Source organism: Telmatherina bonti (genome assembly GCF_933228915.1).
Source record: "Telmatherina bonti genome assembly, chromosome: 12".
Classification (NCBI taxonomy): Eukaryota; Metazoa; Chordata; class Actinopteri; order Atheriniformes; family Telmatherinidae; genus Telmatherina; species Telmatherina bonti.
Window position 1 is genome coordinate 19,558,743 of NC_136610.1, and position 20,061 is coordinate 19,578,803.

At 38.4% G+C, this 20,061-nt stretch overlaps 1 protein-coding gene across 1 annotated transcript in view; it reads left to right on the forward strand.

Annotated features, from left to right (window-relative positions):
• The window catches only part of enox2 (ecto-NOX disulfide-thiol exchanger 2), a 123,218-nt gene that overhangs the window by 27,074 nt on the left and 76,083 nt on the right, over positions 1-20,061 (forward strand). The window contains exon 2 of the mRNA XM_079250469.1: positions 7,618-7,764. Coding sequence (XP_079106595.1) covers positions 7,618-7,764 — 147 coding nt within the window. The remainder of the gene's footprint in view (positions 1-7,617; positions 7,765-20,061) is intronic.

Here is a 20,061-nt window from a genome sequence, read left to right on the forward strand (position 1 = left end):
CGTGTAGCCAACAAGGACCAGCCACAACCAATACCAACCAGGGGATCCATCTTCTGGATGGCGGTCTTCCTCCTTTTGCATCAAACGACTGAGCCAGCACTCTTCAGAACCACCATGCTGTCATATCAGAGTTTTCCCACTTCCACGAACCTCCACCAAAAAGAAAGTGACGTCCTCTCTGCTTTCTTTTTCTGCCGTTCTTCCTAAACACCAGCTTATTCTGTGCTTTTCTTCTTGGCCCCTTCCTCTTTGTCTCAAAGGCTTCTCAGTGTTCATCCACATCTGTATCCCACCATACAGAGAGGGTTACTTCTGCACTGTGTATGTGTCTGAGACTGTAGTCACAATGCATACTTGAATTTATTAAGAAACTCAGTCAAGTTAATTTTTTAACAACTGAAATTTGACCCTAATTTTAGCCCTTGTTAATATACTGTAGAGCAGCGGAAGTGTTTTGCATTTATGTGCTCGCAAACAGGGTTAGCTCCTCATTTATTTGTGCACAACAAAGTAGAATTTGCTCAGCAGAAATCTTTGGTCTGTTTTCATATGACATGTCTCCATGGAAACAATGAACCTTAACATTGTGTCCTAACACAGTTGGCAAAGAACTGTATATGTACTAGTATTGTTAGTCATCATATACAGTGTTGCACTTAATATTAGGTCTTTTAGGTTTTATTTGGGGTGAGTGAAATATTGGGCTTTACTCCTGTCGATTTGGATCAAGCACATCAGCAGGTATAATTAAAACACCCAGAGAGTCTTGATGGTGATTATCTTCTTTGTGAATATACAACTAAGCCCAGAATTGGAGTGCTTCTTTGTAAAACCCCTTAGCAGCATATTGTTGCAGCCAAAACATACCGCAATTCTGTTTTGGCACATGATTACATCAAGTGATTGCGTGAATCTTGTGCTGGCATATCTTGCGAGACCTCGCAAAGCATTTTCTTAAGAAAAAGCCATGGTGTCCAATACAGTTAAATATTATTTGTAAAGCTGATCTTTTCCATACAGATAGTGTGGCAGTCAATAGAATGATCTTGTCTATTGTCCACTTGTTTGAATGGCCAGTTTTTAACAGCTCTTTGTCTCTGGTATAAATACACATGAAGTGAAAAGCTTCACTAATAGTCTCTTGAGAATTCCATAGCTGCTTTGCCATCCATTGCTAAGCCACATCAGTCAGACACCTTGTTTATGCATCTGCTAAGGGCACTTATAACTTCACAGTCAGCTACCATTTTAGGAAGCGGCGAGTTCACACCCACGATCCTTAGCCAAAATATGTTCTGTTGTTCCAGTGGACGCTGCAAGCTATAAATAGTGATGTCTCATTTCAGTGTGGTGACTGATGTGTAGAAACTTTTTTAGTGAGATCTTATGGGAGGTCATGTGACTGAATTTCATCAACGACCTTTTGGGTTAACTAATTTAGGACATGTAGACCTGCCATCAGAGATTGTAGTTTGTGGCTGTTGTATTACTCCCACCCACTCCAGCAAGCTTTGCAGCAATTTCAGGGTTTTGAATATTTACTTTTGGCTTTAACCACTTGTTGTGAATTAAAATAAAATGAGAAGTGACCTCAACAGCCAAGTATCCAACATGTTTTATTACATAACATTATGAAGAAGGCTGGTTTTACTGTCAATTCAGTCTTTGGGCCTACATTGTTGGTCATCTTTGATACTAATCAGGTCTGAACTACAATCCTGAGACAGAATGGGAACTTTGTTTTCGAGAACAGTAAAAAAGGAAGGTGGAGCCCATGGCATCCTGATTGTAATCGGATAGGATAGTGGCTTCCTGTGTTAAGTTTTAGTGTCACAGATAAACGTTTTCCTCTAACAGCTGAAATTCTCTCCAAATACAAGTTTAGAGCCTTGTGAAACTCAAGCAGGGATTGTGGAAGCTTGTTGTGTATCTCCTGGTGTGTATCTACTGACACTATTTTCAGAACAACAATTATACATTTTCCATTTCTCTTTGGACTAAATACTTGCAGAAACAAGATACAAGCCATACGTTCCTACCTGCAGAATTTGGGGTTTTTAAAAATCAGATCTTGGACATAATAATGTGCTCTATGCTATAATACTACAGCATTTGAAGAGTTTTTGCTACTTTGGTATGAATTGCTGGTATTTACCTTTTGTCATGATGGGTGGATGCTCTCAACCACTCTGCCTGTTTGATGAAACAAACCATTGGAGCAGAAAGTGAGTTTGTTGACAGACAGAGGGTTTTAGTAATGAATTTGAAAAGTCAGAAAGACTCATTTATTTCTGGGTTGGGAATATGTTAATACACTGTGCCACCATCTGGCCCTTTGCATTGCACAGATGAATGAACACACAGTCTGAATGGTCTATATGTTTCTTAGTCATATCAGAGGTTAATAGTCCACAGCTTAGGCCAACCCCAATCCCCTTCTCAAACACACTTGCTTTTCCTTCATACATTGAGCTGATGCCCATTTCCTTCTGCTATACATTATTCATACCATATTGGTATTTTAGTTGATAGGATTTAGATGACACTTTAAAAATAGAGTTATATACAGTTCCTGGAAAGAAAATCATTACAGCTCAGTTTCATGCTGGTTAAAGCCCTGCTCATTGACTGGAAGATTCCAGCTTAACTAATTATACAGTCATTATTTCATTGCTTTTGTTTCATAATTTGGTGTTTGAACAAACATGATTATCCCTGTGCCCTCAGACTTTTAGTTCATTTTTGGAAAAACGAAATAAAAACGGCAAATATTTATATTTAAACTGACACAAACCATTTTTATTACTGCTATTAAAAAACAAGATATTTGTAATAATAATAATGTTTTAGATAAAAAATAACACCAAAAAACCAGAATTATTCAACTTAAAAAAGGCAATGAATTATGTGACTACCCAAAGGCTTTTCTTAACTGGAACTATTCAGAGAGCACCAATCTCCTACAAGCAAAATTATCCTTATTTCCCACTGGTGGAGAAACCTTAACAAAAGTCTAATCTTGTACTTCTTCAATTCCAGACATGTCCTTAAAATTTTCGTATCATTTGTTAACATATTGAGTTGCATAACTTACAGACAGAAAACAGGCATGCAGGTAATTAAAGGTGTTGGATTTAGCACCATCTAACAGTGAAGTAGTAGATTGCAACCAACTGAGTCGGATATAAATCTGTGGTATTGGTGGATACAGATCACTAAAACATTATCCTATTGTCATATAATTCTGCCCTAATGAAATGTAATACTAGAAAACCCCCTTAAAATTAAACACTAGAATTTTGCCAATGACCTGATTTGGCAATTTAAAAAAGAAAAATCATATTTCATAATCACAATGTACCACATTCTCAATGGAAATAAAGAATATAGACTCTTTCATCCAGACTGATTCTACATTGTTGTTATAATCCACTGGCTTTGTATTCCATTGGTTTTGTACATCCTCTATGCCATTAATTTATCGTCAGTGTAAGATCATGTCAGAATCTTGCATTGCGTTCTTAGACCATAAAGTTTGTCCCTCACTTTCACAGTTTTATTTCCATAATTTATTCTGCAGCTTCTCTGTCCCGTCTCCACCCAGCCTCCAGGTATTTATTTTGGTGTGTTCCCCTCCCTCGTGGGAGTAACTCGATACTACTCCTCCCTCTAACCAGATGTTGAAATTTAAACACACCATTCATTAGCCTTCAGATACATGAGTTGCAACAGGCATGGGTGATGACCCAGCAAAGACATTTTTAATTTACAAACTTCCACCAATACAAATGCAAACACACTCACATTTTTCATTTCACTGTCCCAAGGTTATTACCTAAGAGACAGTTCCTCCTGAATATCATATAATCTCGACTGTAAAATTACATACTGTATATGAGTCCCAAAAAGAATCTTCATTTGATTCACCAGCCATCTTTGTGTCGTATTTAAGTCTAGTTTATTCTCAAAAGGATAAGTTTGTGAAATCATTGCCTGAGTCCCCCACAGTAAGTAAAAGGGAACTTTCTGTGCTTCATCTTGAACTGCAATAACACTGTAACCACCCAAGCTTAGTGGTATTTCCCTACCAGCTGTTCAGTGCAGTTTCACTCTTTCCATGCTTTCCCTCAACTCTCTTCCTGGGAACTCCTCATGCCTTTCGTGACTGAAAGGCCCTCTCTTTAAATGTAAACTGAAGCTGTTTATCGGTGACAGAGTTAACATTGACAGGGTAATGGATTTATTTCCCTCTGGAGGATTTGACGGTCACCTGCAAAGAAGTGTGACTGATTGATTTTCCAGTAGAGATCGACTGAAAAGATCTGTGTGAGAGTGTAAGCCCAGCCAGGAGATCTATTTAGGCAAGGCACGTTTATTTGTATCGCACATTTCATGTGCAAGACAATTCAATGTGCTACACATAAAACATTAAAGTCATTACAGCAGGGTGGAGGAAGCATTAAAATAAAAACATTACAAAGTTATTTTAAAAAGGAATAAAAGATATGAAATTAAAGTGAAAAAGCTAAAATAAGGTAGATAAAAATGCATGAAATGAAAGTTACAGTGTGAGGAATTAACATTTAAACTGATTCCGTGGAATGAAGCTGGCCTTGTGGTGAAACAAATCTCCCACCCACAGATTAACACAAACTGCCCGGCCAAGAAAAGTCGCAAGCTAAGCAAACAGGTAGAAGCTTCCTATTGAATCATTACTGCATGGATGATTATCTTTCTAATAGCAATAAATCATTTAATCCCATCTGTTGCAATGAGTAGTTCCTTATTTCCTAAACAACCATGTGAAAAGTCAGATCCTGTGGTCGTGGAATAGATGTTAGCCTGTTTAAGAAGGGTCAAATCATTTGTATCAAGCAGAGAAAACATCTAAGGTGATTGCAGAAACCAGTAACTTATGATTAATAATGGTTTAATGCATTTTCTGGAAGGATAGTGGGGAACCATTGTCTTCCAGGAAGAAATGTGTTTTAAAATAACTTGAATAATGGTGGACTGTAGAGCGCAGCGTTATGTTTAACACTGAAAGTAAGATCATCTCCACACAAACAATGTAAAAGGGACTTTAGGGGTTTGGTCTGAACGTCTGTGTCGTCATAACATAACCAATTATCAGTGAGGCTAATGATAGAAAAAAAGCTTCAGTTTGCTGGAGTCATAAAGATTTGACTCTGGAGCAATGTGGCCAGAATCTAGATTTTCCCTCTTCCATCGTAATGGGTGTATCAGGGTTAGTAGACTGATGATGAAGTGATGCAGCCATAATGTCTCGTACCTACAGTACAAGCCAGTAGGGGGAATTTGTAATCTGGGGTTACTGCAGTTGGTCAGGTCTATGCTCAGCAACATTATGTGTCCAAAGAATGAGGTCAGCTGATAATGAGGCGTACATTCACATTCATATTGACAATAGCAGGAGGCATCTGGCTCAAATTACAAAAGTGTTTTAAGGAGCATAAGACATCATTTTCACTAATGGATTGGTCACCAGAGTCCAGATCTGAACCCCATTGAGTCTTCGGCATATGCTGGACAAGGCTTTGCACAGCGTTCGGACTCTCCCATCATCAATGCAAGAACTTGGTTTTAAAAAGAAAAAAAAAAAAAAAAAAGAATGTAAAACTGGATGGAAATAAACTTTGTGACATTACAGAAGTTTATCCAGAAAATGCCACAGCAGTTGTTTGGCATATTTGAAACTAAAGGTGATATTACAGTGTGTTGCCTTTGGCCAGGCAGTGTTCTTTTGAACACCTTTATTTCCTATTTTCCTAGATTGTAAACATTAACTTCAGCCTACTGATTGATATTCTCTGTAACGTTTTATAGATATTTAATGTAAGAATCTTGTTGTAAGAAAAGATTTTGCATGGATAACATCATCGTTAAATCACTACAACTTGACAGTTGGTGAGATTTTATGGAGAAACTTATTACTCTGCACTCCATCTTCAAATGGAGTCTCCAGGTTATGTCTTCTGTTTGAGTGTCTCATTTGTCAGCAAGCGTTGAGCTAATGATCAGTCTTGTTCTTACGGATGGAAGTCATGAAAAGTGATGACACAGTTGCCACAGAGATGTATCATGTCCTGTGGTCTGGTGTCAGATGGAAAAAGAGAATACAGTCACATGCGTCTTCATGAACTGGCTCCTCCTGTGTTCTGCAGCATTCGAAACATTTTCTGCAAGTTGTTTTTGATAAAAAGTTCATTAAACAACTGCCTATTAATCACCATGTTCTTGATGTAAAAAAACATGATGAATGTTTCATGAACATAGTCTGAGTCTCTTCAAGAGCCTGCTCTGAATTCCAAACAAATACAACCCCTAAAAAGCACAGGAAAGCTTGAACATTCAATAAAAAAATTTCATGTTAATTTGCCAATGATTTCTCAGGATTTTGAAGCAGTCTCCACTTTATTTTTGTCTTTATTGTAATACATGCAAGTATGCTCGTGCTGTTTATGGTTATGAGCAGAACTGCTAAAGGAAGCCTTGTGGTGTCTAAAACAAGCTGCTTCATTACGCAGTATTTCTGCACTTGAATTTTCTTATCGTTAAATGACCTAAGGCCTTGTTGGCCTTGTTTTTATCAGTTGGACATTTTTTGTGTAACACTTTTTGGAAAAAAAAAAAAGGAATGCAGTGTTTCACAAAGTTCAAACCATACTATATCACATACTCACCTCACCTCATCCTACCTCACTTCATTCCTGCTCTTCAGTATGTGCAACACTCACAATTAACAGTGAATAGCTGAAGAAATTATCATATTACACGCTCAAAAATCTAATTATTTTGTGAGAGCAAACACCAGAAGCAGATAAAATGGCAGAATTGTTAAATTGAAATAAATGTCTTTGAAACAATGAAGCGCATTTGAAAGATCAACAACATCTTTTTACATTGGCTTTTAACTCCACAGAGCAGGACCACTAGGTCTTTTCTGTCTGATTTTCTTTTGAACTATTGTCTTTTAACTGTTTTTATTTTTGTGCTATTAATGCTTTTACTTGTTGAGCACTTTGGGTTACCTTGTGGTATGTCAAAGTGCTTTACAAATAATGTTATGATTGATAGAACAAGAAATAAGAAAAGCAACATGAAATGCGATAAAATAAAATGGAAATACCAAAGACAATAGTACATTTAAAATATGTGAATCAATGAACAAATTCTGAAATTAAATATAAAACTAAATATTTTGGTATAAATAATTCTACTTCTTATTTTTAATTTGGTTTTTTTGTCCAAAGCAAACATGATTTTGTCACGTTGAAGTCAAACAAGCATCCTTTGAGACCGCATCCTCCTAACATGATTCAAATACGTCATCAAAAGCGAATCAGTTTTTGTCATGCTGTCATCTGGTACACACGTCTCGTTTCGCTAATCCAAGACAACCACGTAGCTCGCTGCTAGAGGGGCTTTCCTTAAATCCTATGATGTGATCTAAGAAAAGAAAAGTTTTTTTTTTACAAAAGTTTATAAAAACTTCATATCGGCTTTTTTTTTTCTCTTGTTCATGTTTTACCGTGTTGATTTGAGAGCCATTGATTTATTTCATCTTAAGTAACATCCATGTGGTCTGTCTTTCAGGACTCAACCCTCTGCCATTTGATCCAGCAACTAACAACGACCCCCTCCAGTTCAACAGTTCCAGTGGACCACTGGTGACAGAGTGTGTTCCCTTGGAAAACACTGCTGAGAGCAGCAAGAAGAGGAAAAGAGCCAACTTGCCTCCAGGTAATGACAACTATCTCCCAGGTGCACCCCCCCTCCCCCTCCGCTCCCACTGCTGCAGAACTACCCCATCGCCACAAATCCTCATCATTTTTTCCACCAGCTTGTCAAATGAGAATATGTCTGAAAAAACTCAGCTAGATAACTCCTTTATTCACTTGGGAGAACTTTGATACACACCCTCCTCTTCCTCTGCCAACATCAAGTGACTCTGACGGGAGTGGTGGCGTAATCCTATTATTTGGTGGCAGCGTGGACAAAAAGTAGCTTATTTCAGTATTTGTTGTTTTCCATTACCTTGCTATGTCCTGAGGCTCTGGTTGTCTGGCCTGTTTTAGAGGTCAGGCAGCTGCAGTGGGAAACTGCTCCACTGAGATCGTGTGTGTCTGACTGTCTGTTACCGTGCCAACACCACCTGCCAATCACAGCTCCAACACGCTTTCAGTTCTCTCACACAAACACTGACCTTTCACGCAAGGAGGGGCACACAGAGATGTATGTGTCCATGTGTTTATGAGAGTGCGCTATAATTAAACAGCAATTTGAGGAAGTGCTGGGTCGCCTGGTAATGTGTCAAATTAAAGAAGGACTTTCTAATTAAAGAATTAAGAAGTACAAACTAATTAATTGCTTTGTAAGTGGAAAGAAGAAGACCCTTTAGACAAAGAGGTGTTGTTGCATCTTCTCTGCTTCCTTGGCGATGCTAATTGGTGTGGATTAATACTCCACATTAACGCAACCCTAATCGACTGTTCATCTTTTCTTCACGTCTTTACATGGATGAGTTCACGCCTTGATAACTTAAATGACTTTTTAATTCATAGACCAAGCTTGACTATAGTTAGGCAATATATCACAGATGATTGTCAAACAAATTACCACGATCTTTGCAAATGATTGATTTCATTTAATGTTGATAAATACACATACGTTGTAGGATTTCTCCAGCTCACCATAAATCAGCATCTTGTATTTAGGCTACATCTTTTTTTAATGGAAATGTTGCTTTTCAGTGACCAGAAACACAAGTGATGGTTAATGTCTTACAGTGTGTATAGTCTGTGGAAATATTTTTGTTAATGTTTAGAAATTCAGTGCAGTCCACATGCAGGCATTACAATGATACACTGTAGCTTTGAAAAAAAGTGTGATAAATGCATTTATATGTACTTTGTGATGGGAAAAATGAAGTGCAAATGTGGGGAATTGTGCACCATTTTCAAAGCCCTAATTTATATATGAGAAATGAGCGCTCAGTCTTTTGATTTTCCTCTGCAGTACTGACAGAGTGATTTCATGTTGGACTAATGACATGACAGTCTGCTGTCAGTGCAGCGAGTGAAGTTTTTTTTTTATTATTTTGGTTGAGATTGTTGTGGCTGAAAATGAGCATATTTTAGGTTTGCCACATTCCAAGGATGAAAGGAAAAGGAGAAATATTCAAAAACTGCAAGAAAACATCATTTTCAGTTAATACTCTGCTAAAAGACAATAGCAGAGCATCAATATAATCTGCTCCGCGAGCTGAGAAACGACTACATGCTTCCTTGGCTCTGTCAGCCGTATCGGGAACGCAGAAACTGGGAAGGGAATTTGACATTCTTTTTCCTCCTTAATTGAAAAGAACTCCTTGAGTTTTTTACATTCCCTTTCTTTGTAGAGATGTTTCTGAAGGTTTAGCGCATACATGGAAGTCTAGGTCATCTGGAGTAGAGGATTTATTGGCTTCTGTTGTCTGAATTTGTCCGAGCCCTGATTGTTTTCACTAAAAATGAGGTCTTTCAGCTGTTTGATGGAGTGCTGACTCTTTAACATCCTTATTGACCAAGTGTTGTTCAAGGCTAATAGAGGGATTACTTTTTTTTTCTTTACACAAACTGTTACACATGATGGTGCATTATGCATGTGTTTAAGCAGCCATTAAAAGGCATACACTTTTCTTTAACGTATTACAGTAAATCAGTAGAGCTTTCAACCAGTTTACCAGTGCATTACCTGGAGTGAGGAGTGTGCTGGAGGATACAAAGCTTGTCTGTGGACTAAAAATGTGTCATGCTTATCACAGAAACGGATGCAAATTTTATCCGCTATCAAATTTTCAGGTTGTTTCATCACCCAGCTGTTGTATACAGCTTTACCTACTGCTTGACATTGTCAGTAAGAAATCCAAGCCGTTCTGTACTTGTGATTCTCTTCTGATGATCTTTAAATTGTCACACCAACACCAGACAACAAGCAGCCTGATGTATGCACTAATTAGGAGGCCTAACCTCCTGTAAACAGTCGGTGGAAACATTTGAAGTAGAGTTCATATTCTGTTCACTCAGCCTCAAAATAGACACTCAGTTGACACACAAACTCGGTGTAACTAATTATATTTTAAGTAGTTTGGTATGAAAAGGTTTCAGAGGAGTTTCAGAAATGCAAATCATGGCTGCTTGGAAAGATGTGCCAACTCTGTTGTGACCAAGAAAAGAAAAGCGTTCTGCTTTTCTGAGTCCTGCGCTGTCAGGACACTGAGTTTCTTTAATGTTTTACCATGCTGTTTTAGTCAGGCTGTTTGGAGACTTCTGCTCTAAAGGTAGCACTGATGCACTTAGCCTCCATTTTTCCCATGTATCTTTTCTTCTTCTCCATTTTTGAAGTAGCAGACACAGTCATAACAAACCTGCTGAACAAAATACAGGTTGCCAGTCAATACAAACAACGATGCAAATAAGAAGAATATACAACAATGGAAAAAAAAATAGAAAAATAAGCAAACAAAATCAAAGCTTACTGTGTATGTTTGTGCTTTTTTTATTTTAACAATGCATAGTAAATGGAGCCTTGAGGCAGCAGGCGCAATGTAAGGATTTTCTCAATCTTTCTTTGTTTCTTCAGTTTTCCAACACAGACATGGATGGCCATTTCCCCCTCAAGTCCTGCTGTGTTAAAGCTGCAGGTGGCAGAGAGAATGAGATCTTGAAATGATGCACATCTTTTTTTAAGCAGACAGTGTTTCTGCTTACAATGAGTATAGATGTCCGTTTGAGGAGCAAATGTGCCAAGCTGGATGTCATTATCTCACGCCTGTTATGTTAAAGTCATACTGATGATGATCTCTGCATGTGGTTCTGAAAACAACATGAAGTTCAGTGTAGGGACAGTGGTGCATAGTGGAGAAGGTTTAGCCTGTCAAAATGTTAAATGAAGGCAAGAACTGGACAAATGGGAGAATTTTAATGTTTGAGAGAATTTTTGAAAAGCTTTGTATTTAAGACTGGGGGGGGGGGGGGGGGGGGGGGGTTACACAGCTGTGGGAAGTCCTGTCAGCTTTAGTAATGAGGTGTTTTGTGCTCACTGCACATGGATTATGGCTGCAGCACTTTTCAACTAACATCCTGTACCTATACAGTCTGAGGGGGTCAATAAAAGTCTCCACAGTCATTTTTATTTCTTTTTGTTGTCTGGAAATATGGTGGCACAGCTACTGCATTTATTTGTAACATGCATCGGTGTGTTTAACATGCAGGCTGCTTTATGTTTAAGTCTCCCTTTGTGTGCAAACTGTGAAAAAGCTCTGTAAGGGGGAACATTTGCCCTTTGCTTGAATGGATTTCAACGAAAACGAAAATAAAAGAGGTGCTAGATGGTGGTTAATTTTCAGAGAAGGCTGCAATAAAATGAGATCTCATGTATTAGGAAGTAATGAGACTGCATTTTATTTATACAGCGCTTTTCCAAGAGCTCAAAGACGCTTTTCCGTGAGCATGAGCTTGGAAAACATTGTGAGATTAAATACAGAATCTAGAAATAAAGTTTTTCAGAAAAGTTAAGTGTTAAAAGCAGAAAAAAAACAGGTGAGTTTATAGTTGGATTTGTAGGTGGCAGGGTCTGCGTTGTCTCAGATGTGTTGTGGGAGGGACTTCCAGAGGGTTGAGGCTGTGACAGAAAAGGCTTTTCCCCCCCGGAAGTGTGTATTTGTTCATCACAGTAGGAACATGATGGGATGTTGATTAAAACATGAAATTTTTCCAGCTGTGAACAGTGTTTTCTTTATTCACTGTTGCATTCCCAACACATACCAGCAGCAATAACCCTTAACAATCAACATTTATTGCATTTTGATGTGTTTACAGGCATTTGTAGTCCCTGGACAAAGATAAAGCATAAAAGGGAAAATAGTCCAACACATTTTGGCCACTTTTACACTTCATTCATTTGATGCTGTCAGGGACTTCACTAGCATGTAGAAGATCCATATGCAGCAGCATCCCATTGGCACCTCCTCCTCATGCTGGTCACCAGCCTGGTCACGTTTTGTTGTGGGATCACATCGCATTCCTCAACCAGGAGTTGCTGAAGGTCCACCAGTGTAGTCGTGTTGGTCATTCTAGCATGAACAGCACACTCAAGCTGATCCCAGAAGTGTTTACTTGGGTTGAGGTCTGCACTCGTGACAGGCCAGTCCATCCTCTTCCCAAATTTGAGGGAAATACTGCTGATCCAGGCTCTTTGGGGGATGATGAAGTTCGATCACCGATTGTAGAGATGTGGCAAAGTGTGAGCTAAAATCTCATTTTGAAATGTCTGTTTAGGAGTTAGAAACCAATCAGCTGGCCGTCATTCATCCGTGACTGACACACACCTGGCAGCACTTGAATCTCTAGACTAGAGTGAATACTAACAGGACAATATTGCAGAGGATTTTGGCACATGTTTTGAGACACGAAACACACTTAGCTGTAATTCTCATTACACAGAAACATGATTCTGACAAGTGATCATTTTTAAAGGTGGCTAGTCAGGCAGTCCAACAGTGTATAGTACAACACCAATCGCCAATTGGTATTGTTAAAGGGGAGAAATAATCAACCAAGCATAATGTTGTATTTTTGCAAAATGTGTTTAGATATCATATATATATATATATATATATATATATATATATATGTGTGTGTGTGTATATGTATATGTGTATATATATATATATATATGTATATATATATATATATATATATATATATATATATATATATATATATATATATATATACACACACACACATATAATATATTATCATTCACTCATCATATAGCTGGTTTGAATGTTAGACTCAATTTCTGGAATTTATAAACCATTCTTTGACTCCTGTCTTGAGTATTGCGCTTGAAGCACAAACTGTACAGTACTTTTCAAGCCTAGTAGCCACAAGGGTTGTTGTTCACAAAGGTCGGTACAGCCAAAAAGGCACCAAAGGGACAGATATAAACACATCCCCATATGCATACAGACGGTGTACTCCAAACAAAACTGTCTTTTTGTCTTGAGCCTGTAATCATAGCCTCAAGTCCAGTGAAACTGTATTTATACAAAGTTTGTCTGTGGAAAAAATGTATGCAACAATCTTTATCATCAAGCAGATTAGTGCAGCGGTTCCTGGTAACAGAAAGCATTACTCTCTCGTTCTAAAAGTGAGTCTGGTTCAGTGGGAGATCACCTGGCATGATGCTGTATTAGCCAACCAAAAACCTCCTTCTTACTTTGTACCACTAACTGTGTAGTTTGCTACTTATTGTCCTAACCACTGTGACGACTTGCTGTTGCAAACAATTGTGCCGTGTTTCAGCATCAGATGAACACATTTTATAGTAGAGTCCTATGTGGGAAATCTCTGCTCGGGCTTGGTATTTGAAATTGGCAGATCTATTTTGTCAGTACAAGGTGTGTAGTTTATACCCTGTCTTTATACTCTGGCTTCCCTGTGATAAATGGTTTTCAGCCTGACTGAGTTTTTCTGTGTGGAGCAACAAAACGGCAGAAAACTGCATTTCGAAGAACAGAATGTAGTTTTATATTTGATATTTTTTAGAAATAACCGTATAATAGTTTCCTTTTATTTTTCTTTTATATGCACCACTGTTCTGTTTTTAGCCTCTTTTTGGGAAGTAATGAATTTGAGTCTTAAATAATGTAATTTGATGCAATTCACCCACTGCTGGCAAGCAACGAGTCACTGAAAGGTAAATAATGAAATGACATACTAAAACTGTCAAGGATGACAATCCACTGAGATGTATGACTATGCATGGAGGCGTGCGCCTGTAAGTCAGTGCACTGTTGTGATTACTGTGTGCTGAGAACGGAGATCTACAGCTGGGTGTCAGTCTTTGAAGCCACATAGTGACAGAAGATTTAGAACGATGCTGATGGATGGGACACCAAACAAAACACTGGCATTAAAATAAAGTCATTTAGCTAACAAACAGTATGTATGCAGCTCTGCTCACGACCATAAAGACCAGTGAAGTGTTGCTGTGTGGAACCGGCAGCTGTGTGCTTCTGAAGGGCTCAGCCAGTAGAAGTATTGTAGCTCAAAGAGAGAAAAAGTAACTGAACTGCATGACAGAAAGTTCAATGTCTTCTCATTCATTTGAGATTCCTTTTTTCTTAGTTTTAGCACAACAGCTCAGTCGTCTCTACCGCGACTCTCAGAGAGAACATGACTTCCCATTGCCTGTGTATCGTGATGAACGGTGTGTTCTTAGTATGTATCATTGTTTCAATCATAAACTGTCTTTGCATCCATCTCAAAGTGGTGTTATCAGGTCACATAATCTTGATATACTCCACTGATGATTAAGGAATTTAAATTGTACTTCATGCTTTGTCCCATCAAACAGTTTTTTTCTGCCAAGATTTTTTTTTTTTTTTAAATCTGCTGTCTTGCTCTCTGCTACGTTTCTTTATGCTGCAGTGGTCAGGGATTTAGTGCCATTTCACCTCATCTTGCAAATCCTACAAATGCGAGATCTAAATAATTCAGCTACCAGAAGGCACTCTTGGTGTGTGCCTGTGTGTGTTTGTGTATATACACTCAAGATAAAGCTAATGGCTAAAGCCTTTAGCTAGGCTGAAACTCTTCATATGGCCTTTATTCGATTTATTTTTTCATTTTGTGCACAATTAAAGCAAACAGTTGTATAGTTGAACACAGTTCTCCTCATTCTGCAACTGGAGGGAAATCTGTAAAGACACCATCTTTACATTCGATAAAGCTGCATATTTAGTAGATTACATTCCAATTAGCACGAGACCATAAGGCTGGACTTTGGCAGTGTTTTAAGTGGCAGCTGTGTTTCTGCAAAAGATTTGAAAGTTTGTGCACACATCAAATCCTAAAAAAACCTGGTTGTACATACAGAGTATCTGAAGTTACTGAAGCAAAAGCAACCAGAGGTTTCCAGCAGAGTGCTGTTATGTTAAACATCCTGTGTGTTTCAGCCCTCCCATCCTCATCATCACTTAGCTGAAATAAAATCTGCCATTTCCTCTTGAGTGCATGTTCTCTAACCAAGACGACTGGCCTGAGATTCAAGGGCTCAGATGGTTCAATTACAAATGTAAGAGCTATTGAGAGGGTTTTATCTCCAGTGTTTTTCATCAAGACACCAGTGACTCAGATTTTACATGTCTGAGTTAAATCCGAAACACCAAAGAATGGCCACGCTCTCAGCTAGGTTGGATTACTTGATGAATTATTTATTTTGTTGATGCAGATTAGCTTTGTTTTCTACTTTTAGTGGTGCAAAGTTTGGTTTCAGCTAACCTCTGTAGTCTTTGAAACCTTGGACAGTACGTCTGTTCTGCTACTGTGAGCTAAGGGTAAGATGATTAAGGGCGAGGCTTAGTTGAGTTTGGAAGGAGCCAAACAAAACAAGCCTTTTGACACCTTATATTTATGTCATCGTTGGGTCAAACATCAGTTATCTCTTGATATTCTACAGGAATATTCCTATTTTGGACCAGCGCTGCTCTCACAGCAGTATATTCAAAACATTCTCCCCCTATCTCATCTCTTCTATCAACTCTCTTTCTCTGCTTTTCTGTCTTCTCTCAAAGCCTCCAGTAGTGTTAACTGATCCACTCTAGCTGCATCTCACAGCCTGACATTAGTACTCCAAACCAGTGTGATGAGCATGTCTTGTGTCTCTCCTCTTCATTATTCCGCCAGCTATCTTCAACAGGTGATCAGTGTACGAGGGCTTCTTACAGGAAGGATCGAACAATGAGAACTAAATCAAATCAGCCTAATTTATAAGAATGAATTATGAGCCGTTGGATGAGCTGTTCACTTCATCCTTCCAGGAAGAATGTTGTATATCAGGTTTACAATACAAGACACTGCCTGAAGTATTTTTTTCTTTCTATTCTTTTCCATACTGGAAAGAAAAATAGTTTTTGAATGTTCTTTTTCTTCTAATTTTGAAGGACCTGCAAAGCTTGAATAGAACAGGAGTCTTCCTTTAATGCTGTCTGACAAAATTCAGCTCTTTAGAAAGATGCATAGGCCTCTGCGGATCATCTCCATGCAGGAGCTAGGTCATGTTTCGATGATAAATCAATGATATGTAGTCAGTATATTATAACTACAGCTGTTTAAACATGTGATAGCATGACATTAAATTGTCCTTAACATAATTTACCGGAACGCTTCAGCCGCCTGGTTGTAAGCTGTATTCCTTATAAACAGTCGAGCAAAATGTTAAGAAACAGGATTACAGTTTGAAAGATGGTACAAATTTCTGAATGCTGAACTGATCGTGCTCTCTGAGTCCTTTGAAAGACATGTGACATGTAGGCAAGCCAGGAAACTGTTTACTATCCACACTTCTGCATAAACTAGACTGTGTATGACTTACAAGGTGTTTGGGCCTGTCGGTCACCAGAATTAAATTTATGAAGAATTCAAACCTTTCACATATTTTTCGCTAACATCCTAAACTGACTTCTTAAAAACACAATAACTGTTTTTCCTCCATATTCAAACCCACAGTAAAAATTTACTTTTTTTTTTTTTAACTTGTGTTCAAATTTATTGAACGTGTTTTATGATAATAATTTTTACAGTGATCCTCATTTTTCCCCTCTGACAGTTCCCCCTCTTTTTTTTTTTTTAAAAAAAAAAACTCAAAGCTTATCTCAGAGGAGCATCAGTTTCACAGCTCCCTAGTGATTGCTGCCAAAACGAACTCTGAATTATATCACACATATTCTTTTATTCTGCAGTTTGAGCGACCTGATAGATGAGAAGAAAGTCTTCTACAATCCTGGATACATTTGTTTTTCCTGCTTCACTCGTAGTGTCCAAGACCTGCGAGAAAGTCTAACATACTCATCTGATTATGTTCTGGCAATTAATTTGACCAGTCTTACTTTGACTGATGCTTCTACTTTAACTTAAACTGCAATGCAACGTTTTGAAACGGGACTGAGGTTGACTGCAGGATATGTGACCCCTACATCACAAACTACAAACTATGAGGTAAAATAATAAAAAAGCTTTTGTGGCAGATAGAAATGTAATGTAATGGAAAGCTAATTCTAACCATGGTTACCATTTGACTGAAGTACATTCAAGTACAATTGTCACAGCATTTTGATAAACTTACAAATGAAGCTGATGAAATTACTTTGACAAACTTCATTGTCGAATAACCTTTTTTTTTTTTTTTTTTTCTTCCAAGTGTCCATTTTATATGTTGTGGAAGCCATCGGGTGTTCTGGCATTATAGAAGCCGCATCAACAAATCAGCAGCGTTGTTAACAGCCTCTTGACTTTGCTCTGCTTAGCCACATTTCCCCCTCTGGTGTTGGTATTGTATGAGCAGTGCAAATGGATTTGATCTAAAGTCAGCACAGTAGATGATTAAGGTTATTAAATTCACAACATTGTTATAATATTGACTGGAATAATGTTTAAGCTGTTTGTCAAAGTCAGTCTGAGGTACAGTGTTTTATTTTTGTTGGGGTTTTTTTTTTTTTTTTTTTAAAAGCAATTTCACACTTTTACTTCACACTCTAATTTATGTGCGCTTTTTTGTCCATTACTCTGTACCGTCTTGATTGTGTTAAATAAACATGACCTAGCTGAGCTAGGACTTCCTCTGTTTGGAGTGTTCAAATTGAATATTAGAGAGTACTCATTCATTCTGCTCGGGGAATTCAATGCTCATGTGGGGAATAACTGGGGCAGAGTCCCAGAGATGGACAAGATTTGCCTAGAGTTGGCTCTAGATGCTGTGGGTCTATCTTGGTTGACATGCCCCTGCAGCATCACTTGGACATTGTGGACAGTGCCTGTGGACTGGCAGACTGGGGTTGGTCCCCCTCTTTAAGAAGGGGGACCAGAGTGTGTGCTCCAACAATAAAAGAATCACACTCTTCATCTTTCCTACTGAAGTTTGCTTAGTTGTCCTGGAGAACAATGTCTGTCAGATTATTGGACATTAGACTGAGGAGGAGCAGTATGGTTTTTGCCACAGTGTTGAAACAGTAGATCAGCTCTACACTATCTTCAGGTCCAGATTAGTTACCAGTGTGGGTCAGAACAAGTTTGTGAATACAAGCAGCCAAGTTTTTTCAGGTGACTTGGTTCTTTCTTAGACAGGATGAGAAGCTTGGTCATCTGGGACAGGCTCAGTGCAGAGTCATTCTTCCTCTGCATCAAGAGGAACCAGATGAAGTGGCTCAGGCATCTGTCAGGATGCTCCTGGATGCCATCCTGGTGAGGGAGTCTTGGTTTCCCTGCTTAGGCAGCTGTCCGCACAACCTGACCCCTGAATAAGCAGCAAGAAAGTGAATGGATGGATGGAAAAATGGATACTTTGATGATTGTAACAGAACTTTTGATTAGTGCTAATTATTCAAAATTATAATGAGAAAATTAACAAAAGACTCCAAAATAAGAAAACCTATAGTAATCTTTATCAGAGATATCAAATTAGTGTAAGGATTAATTTCGCAGACAACTCTTAATAACTGAAGCAGAAACCTTGAGTATTGACTTTCCCATATCTGCAGACATCAGGTGCACACAGCAAAAAATGGCTTGCGATATTAGATAATGAATGTAAAATAAACTGTGAAATCACTTTGCTGGGAAATGATGGGAGTTTGCCCAGAATGATTTTATAAATAAATATGTGCAAATGACTCAGCCAGAGTTGCATGGACATGTTGAATCCCAACTGCTTGGTCTAGTTTAATGCAGAGTATTATCATTCAAGGTTTAATACTAGAGGTCAGATGTTAACCTCTGCTGAAAGTGTGCAGTGGAAATGTGTGTAAGCATGCTTTGCCACACTGGGCAGCTGATAATGTCTATCTGCAGCGTTACAGCCATTCTAACTATCTCTCATGGACTCGCATGGCTCCAGTCAAGCATGCTGTCATTGGAAAGAAAAAAGATGAACAACTGAAATATCTGCAATGACCTCCATCCACATAGACTTATCAGAGAAGGCACCAGACCATGAGTTGTTCATTCATTCACCCATTTATTCATGTGTTTTTATTTACTGCTCCCCATGGCTTTGGCTTTATGTCGCCTTAAGAGTGATGCCACACTTTTATGTTTATCCATTAAGTTTATTGGCCAGTGATGCGTTGATGATCACATATGACAGACAAAAGCGCCTCTGCACCTAAAAGGCAGTTTAGTGACAGTGAAAGCATCATATCCCATCTTATTTTTCTGTAGTATCAACATTTCGAACATGTAAACATTTCGAAGTTTACATTTCGAAGCAGTTCCATAGCAATAATTTTGTGCTGCAAAGGAGGATTCAGGTATCAAGACACACATAGCTGGATTTGAAAAGATGCTGATTTGTGTACAGTAAAAGTAAAGAAAATAGAGCATGAGCCAATAGTTGTTAAGAAACCATTCAACAATAAGATTATGACACAAATGCCTCCGGGCTCATACAAGTTCAGTCTGTCTAATTTTAAAGTCATTATGTAAGACTAAATGAAATCAGATGAATCCAGCATAAGTAGATGGACACTCGAAGCCAATGCATTTGTTCTGGTTAAGGGGTCTCTGACTGCTGTGGAAAAGAGTTTTAGGAGCATGTAATTGATTCCTCTGTGGAGATTGTTCTACAGATATTAACAGATGCTTTATTCTGCTGTCATACGTGTGAAGACATTGTGAATAGAGTTTACTCTTTAACCTGTAGAAATCTGACAGACCTGTTTTAGTTCATTTTAGTTTCTAATCCTTACCAGAAGTTATGGCATTCAGTGGACACACACACCCAGCTGAAGTAAAATATGACATTCCTCGGCTTTCTAGTCATCAGCTGTCAAAAACAGAGAAAAAAGATGGCAGTTCTCTGGAAGGGTGGTGTCTTTCTGGGAGGCTTGCTCTTTTGAGACCCTGCAATTCCTTCAGCCCTTCTTGTCACAACATTGAATTGGCAGTCGTTACTGTGACATACCCGAGGAAAGCCGTCTGGACGAGGAGGCGTGGC